The 10,917-nt window shown below is 36.8% G+C and overlaps 1 protein-coding gene across 2 annotated transcripts in view; it reads left to right on the top strand.

The window, feature by feature from the left end:
- Positions 1–226: 226 nt before the first annotated feature.
- The window catches only part of hs2st1b (heparan sulfate 2-O-sulfotransferase 1b), a 72,264-nt gene continuing 61,573 nt past the window's right edge, over positions 227–10,917 (top strand). Inside the window, exon 1 of one of the 2 annotated variants that reach the window (XM_051897528.1) lies at positions 227–661. In XM_051897528.1, the coding sequence (XP_051753488.1) occupies positions 538–661 (124 nt within the window). In that variant the 5' untranslated portion in view covers positions 227–537. The remainder of the gene's footprint in view (positions 662–10,917) is intronic. The other variant, XM_051897529.1, reaches the window with a different exon arrangement.

Raw genomic sequence — 10,917 nt, 5'->3', positions numbered from 1 at the left:
CTTTGTAACTCCAAGGTTACACCATCAACTGACAAATCTATAGAAACAGCACTACGCAGTTGATGGGGAGAGCCGAGGAGCATGATCCGAAAGAGGGCCAGAAAGTATTCTTATTCATATTCATAAGTTAAGAGCGTCCCAGCGTCGTTTCTGCCAGTCTCCAACTCGATAGATGGCGCTATAAGCACCATTCCGTTCCACTCGCTTCATTTCAGTCCGCGGAGGACTAAAATCCCTGTGTTGAGTGACGCAGGAGAGCAGTGGACGGTTGGAGCTGCGCTGATGTGCAACAACTAAGACCGAGAGTCAAGAGTCCAGGGTTTCAACAGAATAACACATTCTAATAACAGATGAGCGTCTGAAATGCCCTTGTTTGCACTGATGTATTCGGTTACCACATCCATAACTTTACTGTGTTCTCTGCGCATAATCGAGATCATCTGTCCGGAGTCGATATTACTGCTCCAGTAACGGATTGATCCACGCTTCTCATTCACATTTTACGGCATGACATGTAGATAATCATCCGATATTTTGATGGGGCTCCTGAGGATCATGATGCCACCCAAGTTCCAGCTGCTGGCTGTTATGGCGTTTGGAGTGGCGATGCTTTTCATTGAGAACCAGATTCAGAAGCTGGAAGAGTCTCGGGCAAAGCTGGGTAAGACTGCGGTTTTGTCTCAAACCTTAGTGAGTTGCCTACCTGGCCAGCATGATATGGACATGATATATGCACGTTCGATTCTTGATAGAATCGCTTGGAACGCGCACATGATGTCCATAAATGCGGTTCGTGTAAGCAGCTCATTAGGGTTTGAGACAGCCTGCTGCTGTTGTCTCCTTTACAACAAACACACCACTGCAAGACATGCAATGCATGATTACATAGAGTGCATTAAGACAACCCAATTTGCATTGCACTATTAACTTTCTCAAGTAATAGTTCACCCAAAAATGAAAATTCTCATTCTATAATCCATGTCTTTCCAGACTTGTGACTTCTTATTTGTTTGTTCTGTGAAACAAAAAAGGAGAGATTTTGAAGAATGTTGTTGCCATGCAGTGACAATGAATAATAGTAAGTAAAGATGTCAAACCTCAAATGGATACAAAATCACCAGTAAAGTAGTTCAGACTTCTCTTGCCCTGTTCTTCATGTCTTTTGAAGCTGCATGATAGATTTGTGTAAGGGACAGACTGATATTTTATTTATAATCTTTACCTGGAAGTATTTTTCTTTCATGTTTTTTTTTTTTTTTTTTCTATAGGATAAAAAAAAAAAAAAAAAAGTCTTCATAAGTTCATAAGGGTTATAAGCCATGAACTAAGTGGTTCGCTCACGAATCGAATATCGCTCCTTCTCTTGAATGCTGAAGAGGAGCAAGGACGGTTGACAAGATTGTCAGTGAACAACAACTGAAATTTTGTATTGTTCCTCACATAATTGTTGTCATGACTCTAGAAGACTTGTGGCACCTTTTAAATTATGACAGACTTTTTATTTTTGGGTGAACCATCCCTACATAACACACCAAACTATTGAATGAAGACATACAGTAATTTCATCTAGTAAATCTAGCACATTTCATCTAGGGTTGTTAAAAGTACCGACTTCGGTACCAAGTCGGTACTGAAATTTTAAAAATGTGATCAGACCAGCATTTCCCCCTAGCATTTTGAGCGCTGTTAAGTGGATTTTAAACACCTCTGATTGGCCATTATGTTCACACACTCAACAGATGTGCCTATGATTGGATATCCGCTGATAGACGCACGCCTGCTTTCAAATGTTCCCGTGTGTATCTGTGTAAGTGCATGGTAAAGAGTGTCAAAGATGTCTATTTACAAATTGTTTTGAAGAGTTGATCATTGTAGCCAATCACAGGCATATCTGTTGAGCACAATGGCCAATCAGAGGTGTTTAAGTATCCACTCAACAGCGTTCGAAATGCTAGGGGGAAATGCTGGTATAAAATTTTAGTACTGACTTGGTACCAAAGTCGGTACTTTTGACAACTCTAATTTCATCAAACTCTTACTCTGATCCAATTTTACTCACCAGTCTGCCTTTGTTTGTACTTGACTTACACATTTATACTCATTATAGTGCTCAATGTGAAGACAGACTTCAACTAAAGTGAAATCTGTGTATCATGATTGATGCTCCAGCAGGCTTTGTCTTGCCCTTTCTTGTCTTGTGTTTATCAATGTTATAGCTTCCTAAAGATCGCCTCCTAATTAGGACCCGAGCACCGATGGTGTGAGGACCCTATTGTATTTGCTCAGTCAATTCTTCTTCTTCTCCGACATGAATCGCATTTTTGAGGGCCAAAACATGCTCGAAAACTCATGAAACTTTGCACACTTGTCAGAAGTTGTGAAAATTTACATCTGATGTGAGTTTCAGAATTAGATGTGGCAAAATAGCTTGATAGCGCCACCTACAAAATTTCAAAGAGAAATAAGCAGTTTCACGTACAGGTATGAAATTCGGTAGACAGATGTAACAGCCCAATACCTACAAAAAAGTCCTTGGGTGCAAAATCTGAAAATCCAACAGGAAGTGAGATATTTTGAATTTTCTCTGCAAAATTTTTGCAGTTTTGCCATTTCCAGATGTTGTACTTTAACAGACTCCTCCTAGAGTTTTAATCAGATCAAGGTCATATTTGGTCAGTCTAATCTAAAGGCCTTTGTGATGTTAAATTGCGAAGATCTTGACTTTTCACTGAAGGGCGTGTCCCTGGTGGCCTGACAAAGTTCGATGTTTCGCCATGAAACAGGAAGTTGTTGTAACTTGGGCATACAATGTCCGATCTGCCCCAAACTTCACATGATTCATTAGAATCCTGACCTGAAGACATCTACAATGCAATTTTCAGTTACAGTCATAGCGCCACCTGCGGGCAACAGGAAATTACATGTTTTACATTTTGATTAACTCCTCATAGAGATTTAATCAGATCAACATAATATTTGGTCAGTTTAATCTTAAGGCCTTTGCGATGTTACATTGCAAAGATCTTGAGTTTTCGCTGAAGGGTGTGTCTGTGGCGGCCTGACAAAGTCTGATGTTTCGCCATGAAGGAGGAAGCTGTTGTAACTCAGGCATACAGTGTCTGATCTGCCCCAAACTTCACATGTTTGATAAGAGCCCTGGCCTGAAGACATCTATATGACAATATTCAGTTAGTCATAGCGCCACCTGCTAACAACAGGAAATGGCATGCTTTGCACAATAATTCAGTCCCAGAAACACATTTAAATATGCCATGAAGTACCAAACATGCTAGAAACACATTAAATCATGCAACACTTGGCTAAGTGCTAATGTTTGCGATTAACGCCACGAAACAGGAAGTTGTTGTAACTCAGGCAAACAATGTCCAATCTGCTCCAAACTTTACATGATTGATAATAGTCTTAGCCTGAAGACATCTACATGGCAATATTCAGTAATAGTCAAAGTGCCACCTGTTGGCAGCAGGAAGTGTGGCACGTCGAAATGACTTTGCCATATTTCAACTGTATTTACTCGCTTACATGCATGTCACCCACTATTCACTGTTTTCCTAAGGCCACCGGGTGGTGGTGGCCCCGGGTGCGAGGGCCCTTTCATCGCTGCTTGCAGCTTTAATTGATCTTGAATTTTATCCTGATACTGAATTTTTTGAATAGCTCAATATTGAGTCAACATGCTTTGCATCATGATCATGCAGTCAGAGTTTCCTCAACCATTATGCATTATGTTTGCAAAGCAAATGCGTTTTTGGTCGGCACCTGGGATGATCCACATTTGCCATCCTTGTGGTTTGACTGTTAGAAAGCATGCTTTAATATAGCCTAAATGTTTATAGTGGTGTATTATGTGTTGATCATACCTTGAAAACATTGTTTTTGTCTGAGTATTTTAATATCCAGAGCTTTCTGTTTGCATCTTAAATAGTGTGATGATAATACATCTGTGAGCCACATACCTACTGCTGATGTTCCTATTGAAGGCATGAAGCTGGCGTGTTTAATCACACATACATCCTCCAATGACCCATGACAATGCAACACAGGTGCATCCACACATTAGTGCAGCAGAACTGCTGAAACGAGTCTATTTATTTAGCCTGGCACTGAAAAGATGGCTAGAGAATGGGTAGAATTCTAGTTACAGGTCTGTGAAAATTCATTGAACATTTACTTGAGTGGGAATCTAATTTGGGCTCCTGAAGTGGGAAAAGCACCACATGGTTTACGTTGAATGTTTTTCCAGAAATAGACAAAAGATACATTTGTTTATTTAAAAAAATTACATTGTTGTTTGTTTGTGTGAACATCTGCATGTTTGCTTTTTTTATGGAATAATTTAATTTGCACCTAAAATACATAATATACAAATACATAGGCCTAATGGAGTCCCACCAAAGCAAATAGCATGACAGACATCATTTACATTTAGTGGCACCTTTAAAATAAATGAATAAACATGCCACTCTCTTTTACCAGTATAATGATGCTGTCATATTTAGCACTGAGCCCAGTTTTTGCATTATGGATGAGGAAATATTAATCATAAGTCCATGAAGTGGAGAGTTAATTTAATTGAAAGCAATGTTGCAGTTCTAACCCTGTGATGGACGTTTGTTGAGGCTTAGGATGCCAGGAATGACAGAGGAGTGAAATCTGATTTGCCCTGTGCAGGCTTTGAATTTATAGTCCCTGCACTATGCTTATTAGGTTGTCTCACATGACATGGTTCATTAGAAGATGGAAAACCTTTAGCTTTGCCTCCCACTCCACTAAGTTACAAGCATCACTGTCAAGCTATAAATCTGGTCTTCAGCCGCTGCCAACAGGCCTCTTATTGGGGCTTTTCTTACAACATAGATTATACAACATCAGTTTATTCTCATTCTACTACCAGCTGTGCAGCTCACAAAGAGAAATATGCAGAAGCCTGCTTGCAGTGTGACAGGAATAGCTCCACTTTAAAGAGCCCACGTTGCATGTCGTAAAATTCTCCTAATGTTGTCCTATTGGCAAAGAGATGAAAGCGCTGAAAGACTGAATTTCTGAAATCAATTTGATGCCAATGATATGCAGCATAATCACTCAGTTATTGTTAGAATATGCATTTGGAGGCATTAAATAGCATGCATGATGTATTTTTGCATTAAAAAGACAGTAAAGACATGAATGTGGTTCTTTTGAATTTTCTGTAAAAAATGGTTCACGGTTTCCATAAAAATATTAAAACTGTTTTCAACATTGATAATAATAATAATAATAATAATAATAATAATAATAAAAATGTTTCTTGAGCACCAAATCAGCATATTGGTATAATTTTAGAATCAGTTATTATTATATCATTATTTTTTTTAATTTATGTTTTGTGGCACAGAATATGCTCACTTGACCTTTTTAAGAATATTTTCTTTCATTACTTTTATCAAACCACTTTAACTATACAGTCATACTGCTAACTGAAAGTCCCTTTCACTTATCACAACAAGCATTTTATCATTAATCATTTTGAAAAGTCTCTTTCTGCAGTGATGGTGGTTAACTGTTAACAGACATAAAGATTGGATGTCCTTGTTAACAGGTGATTCATTCCCATGTCAGCCACTGAAATCTCTCAGGACTGGGGGACAAACTTGCTGTCCATGTGCCCGGGGGTGAGTGGGTGATAGCAGAGCTCTCTAAATTGGAGACCTTGCTCTGATGACTTTTAAATGGAGTGATTTATTCTGTTTGTCATCAAGGCAGCACCTCTCAGCTGTTTTACTAGTATTCATGTCATGCTTTGAGAATTGAATGTGGGCCCTGCTGGCAAGATGCAGAACAGGTCTAACTGATCACAGTGTAATATATATACATTTTTTTTGTCTGGCTTGCTTTTCTGTCGTGTGTACAGACTCTTGCGGACAAAACAATGCCTTTATCTTGTGATTCAAGATAGGGCTGCACGATATTGGAAAAAACTGACATTGTGATATTTTGTTTTTCTGCTATATGGAAAACAATTTCGCCAGATGACTTGAATAGCTCTATTTGGAAAGAACTAATCATTCTAGAATGATTGGGGTGATTTTGTAGGGGAGTGAATTTGCACAAGCATAGCTAATTACAATAGAACAAAGATACAAATGAAATAATCAGTGCTTTGTTTTTTAGGTAAGTCTAACAGTATTCAGGTACAGAAATTGAACAAAGATACAAATGAAATAATCAGTGCTTTGTTTTTTAGGTAAGTCTAACAGTATTCAGGTACAGAAATTGAATAATCAAATGTAAAATAACACAGCATAGTCTTCACTGTATAAATGTAATATAATTAATCTTTGTTAAAGCTACAAAAGTGATTTTCTCTTTGTATTTTGTTATTTGAATAATAACATGGACAGCAGCAGGAATATTAGGCTGCTGTCACTTTAAGACCGAATGCATGGATCTAATATGATACTCATCCATTTTCTTTCTCGATTGTTTACGTTCATGTAAGCCATAAGTGACTGTGTTTATAAGGATACTCGCTGAGATGGGCATTTTGACATAATTTTACATGTATGTGTCCATTCAAGCACTCCGAAGAGAAAGGAATTTGGTGTTTGCATACTGTCTGCTGTCTTCCGAATTGATTTCTCTTTTGAGTCTTCTTGCACTCGATTGGTTTAAAATCCCTTGAATGTTTAAACTGACAGGACCTAAAACACATGCTTTTGCTCTATAATGGTTAAACTTGGCAGTTAATCCAAGAATCGCATGCATTTCGAGCCGTGGTGCCTGGTCCGTACGGACCCCAACTATGATCCCTATACTTGACATCGCATATCCTGCGATGTGCGCATCCACGATAGTCACGTCGCAATAACGATGCTAAAACTATGTATTGAGCAGCCCTATTTGATTTCTTGTGATTTTATGGGAAATGGAACAAACTTTGACTTCTTACAGGGATAGTTCACCCAAAAATGAAACTCACACAGGTTTGGAACAACATGAGGGTAAGGGTAATTTTTGGGTGAACTATCCCTTTAATTAAAATTTTTTTGCAATCTGTTACGTTGCTATTATCTGTAAAATTTTACATTGTCTCATTCTCTTTGAAACAATAGAAAAACAATATTCCAAACTTTAGTATAATTCACTATTTCTAAAAAATTAAAATTAATTGCACAGGGAAATACAAACACCGATCTTTATGCAGCCCTGCAATATTCAAATGTTAAATAATACAAATACTCTTTATGGATTTAATGAATTTCTCTTTATCTTTATTTGTTACATTATGTTACAACAGCTTTTTTTAATTGTAAATTCTCCTGCATTCTGTTTTACTGATTCTGTTTTCCGTAATAGCAGATGAAAGGTGCATTGCATGTTGCTATTGCTATTATTTGGGCATGAATTTGCTTTTCCCATAGTCCCATATTTCCAAAATGTTCTCTTTTTTTCTTCTTCTTTTTTTTCACATCATGTTTTGTGTGAAAGAGCCTTTAGGTACTTGAAAGTTCCCTTTCTCCTTTCACGATTTCCAATTACCCACGGTGGCAGGATCTCTACAACAATCTTGATGTAAGGTTTGTGAGTGTTCTAAAGCATAGGAAATCTGTTATATGCAGCTTTTCACATATTGCTTACAGGCATCTCCCAGGAAATATAATACATACTGGGGTCAACTCCATTTTCTAGAGATTATCCTGCAAACTTCTAGCACTCCATTGGCATGGGAGCTGCTAAATTGGTTGAGAAGTTACCTGCACTTTGTTCACCTGCTCACAAGCAATTACGTTTCTGTAAATGCCTACCTGAACCTGATATCACTTATAATGAAACTGAGATCCTGCCAGTGAGAGAGTGTATCTGTTTGTCACATTAGTTTCTCAATTTATTCCTCAGTAAGGATACAGTTTGTCTTTACAGTCACCGTAATTGTAAATGACCCATTTCACCCAAAAGAAAAAGCGTAGTGCAGCTTTAAAAAGTGGATTCGATATGACCAAAATGGATATATATATATATATATATATATATATAATTATATTTTAGAATTTAGAACAAGTTTTAAAACCTTACACCATGCAATTGCAAAGTAAATGGCAACATTTGTACAGAGATGATGAACAATTCTAATAGGATATATATATATATATATATATATATATAATATAATATATATATTCATCATCTCCGTACGAATGTTGCCATTTACTTTGCAATTACGTGGTGTAAGGTTTTAAAACTTGTTCTAAATTCTAAAATAATAGCAGTCCACAGACAGTCAGAATCTCCCTAACTCTAAAGAGCTTGAGCATTTAAAGCAACAGAAAACTGCAGCATGCAGTTATAATAAATATATAGATATAGTTCTTGGTGTGAACCAGCATTGAGAACTGAACGGAACCTACGACTGGAATTTTGTCCTGTCTTACACAGTCCAGTCATTCTCAGAGGGTATTTTGTAGAAACTGGACAATATGTGTGCTAATGTGACTGTGATATCGGCAAAATTGCAAGCAAGTTTACTAATGTTCCTCTGGCTCTAAAACTCGAAACTGAAAAATGTGTGTGATTGAATAACAGTTTGTATTTTAGAGACATGGACAGAACAACAGATTTTAGTTTATTGATTCTGTCTTCCGTTATGACCTACTTTCCGTTGAAGAAAGCTTCCTTTGAACATTTTTCTGTTAAACAAGCTGTTCTGAGGTAAAGTCTACTTAAAATGGGCTTAGTTTTTCTTTATTTCTGGGCTTTAGACTTTAGCCAAAAAAGTTATGGTACCGTTCTCTATCTATCTATCTATCTATCTATCTATCTATCTATCTAATCTATCTAATCTATCTATCTATCTATCGTAAAATTATTAGGCATCAAAACGTTACATGAACAATGTATGTTAACTTGTATTGTGTAAGGTAGTAAGGATGTCAATTTACATAAATACCCATAATCGATCGTTGTTTAAATTGACAATCAATTAATCGATTAACCGTTAACCAAACCTCTTAAATCCGAAGCAGAGGGCGCTAAATTATCACGTTACTTAAAGGGTTAGTTCACCCAAAAATGAAAATTATGTTATTTATTACTCAGCCTCATGTCGTTCCACACCCGTAAGACCTTTGTTCATCTTCAGAACGCAAATTAAGATATTTTTATTGAAATCCGATTGCTCAGTGTGGCCTATTTCACACATGCAAGTAGTTATTATGTTCAGTAAAATCCCATGTTTGGAGGGTTTTTTGGACCCTAAGTTAATTATGTTTCAAAATAAATGGCTAGCCTACCCAATCCATTGCATGGCTTGAAGACATTAATACATTTGGAATACATAACTACGCCACGCCTGCTTCCTTTTTCCTCGTGTCTGCTGCACATTTTTTTTGCACGAGCCGTACACATCTCAAAACTATGTGCTCTAACGATGACCTTGCTTAATCGACATTGCTAAGTTTTATTGATTGAATTATTATCGACAATTAATAAATTCTGGCATCGAAAAACATTCAGGCTGTCATTCTGTCAATAGTCTGTCCACATGCTGCATGAAAACACAGCGAATAGGGACAACAGTGTTTTTCAATCTCTAATTCTAAATTTTGAATTTATTTAGACACAATAGTATAAAAGTATCAGCTATTTATTGGTCATATACCTTCACTCAAAAAAATTAATTGTTGGATTTACTTAAAAAAGAAGTGTCAAGTGGTTCCACACAACTATATTGAGTAATTTGTACAAATAACAATTTAGTTGTATAAACAAAATACATTCAAGTAAAGCTGACAAAATTTCTTTGAGTAAATACAAATCATTTGAATTTGTCACTTACATAATATTTATATGTGCAGTTAATAATGTATGTTTATTATATAAGGTGAACACATTTATTTACTTAATTTACCTTATTAAATGAACTATTTACTCTACAAAATGTACTCAAAAATAACTAATTGAACAAATTCAATTAAATTGAGAGCAGAAATTCCATCCTAAACACAGGCGACACTCTTCTGCATAATGGTAACCACAAAATTCAAAAACATTACAGAAACTCCTGAACATTCTAAACAGCTCCAAACATAACTGAACATTAAACACTAACATAAACTAATAACATATTTCCCTTTACTGAAAAAACACATAAAATAACACATTAATTCCTAAATTTACTCTCCTAATGCAGTCCCTTGCAAAGCATGCTGGGAACTACGGATCCACTGCCAAGTTAGTTATGTCAACATTAATTTGTGTGTTTCACTCAGCAATGTTAAGTTGACTGAACAAACACTTAAGTAAAGCTGACCATACTCATTTTTAGTAGAAATTACTTTAAATTAAGTTCATGTAGATACATGAGTTTTTTAAGTAATGTGAACAAGGGTGGTTTGAGTGAAACTTGAGCGTACTGCTTCGGCTGCTAGGTCTGAGTACTTCAGCCTTTCACGTTCATTTGCTTCACCAATTGTAGCCTCCCATGGCACAGTTAGTTCCACGATGAACAGGGACTTTTGTGAGCTTGACCACAGTATTAGGTCTGGCCTGAGGTTAGTTGTAATTATCTCAGGTGGAAAGCTGAGCTTCTGGTCCAGATCAACCTGCATTTTCCAGTCCCGGGCAGCGTCCAGCAGGGTTGTTTCCATTTTTGTAGTTGACTTTACTGGAAGCTGTCCTGCTCTTACGAAGGCGGTGGCTTCGGAGAATCCAGGCGTTGGAGGAGGGAGGGCATTGGTGGTGGTTCTCCTTCCTTCTAAAATAATCGCCAGTTGTCTCAATGAAAATAATTATTGGCTTTTCAAAATAATATTGGCGCATCATTTGTTATCCTTTTGAAGCAATTAAACAAGATTCTTGAGAACTCATTCTTGAGAACTCACTGTCATGTCATTCCAAGGCCATAAGACATTAGATCATTTT

This window comes from Ctenopharyngodon idella, chromosome 6 (assembly GCF_019924925.1).
Source record: "Ctenopharyngodon idella isolate HZGC_01 chromosome 6, HZGC01, whole genome shotgun sequence".
Classification (NCBI taxonomy): Eukaryota; Metazoa; Chordata; class Actinopteri; order Cypriniformes; family Xenocyprididae; genus Ctenopharyngodon; species Ctenopharyngodon idella.
Note: the sequence above shows the minus strand (reverse complement) of the source record. Positions and strands in the feature narration are given on the sequence as shown.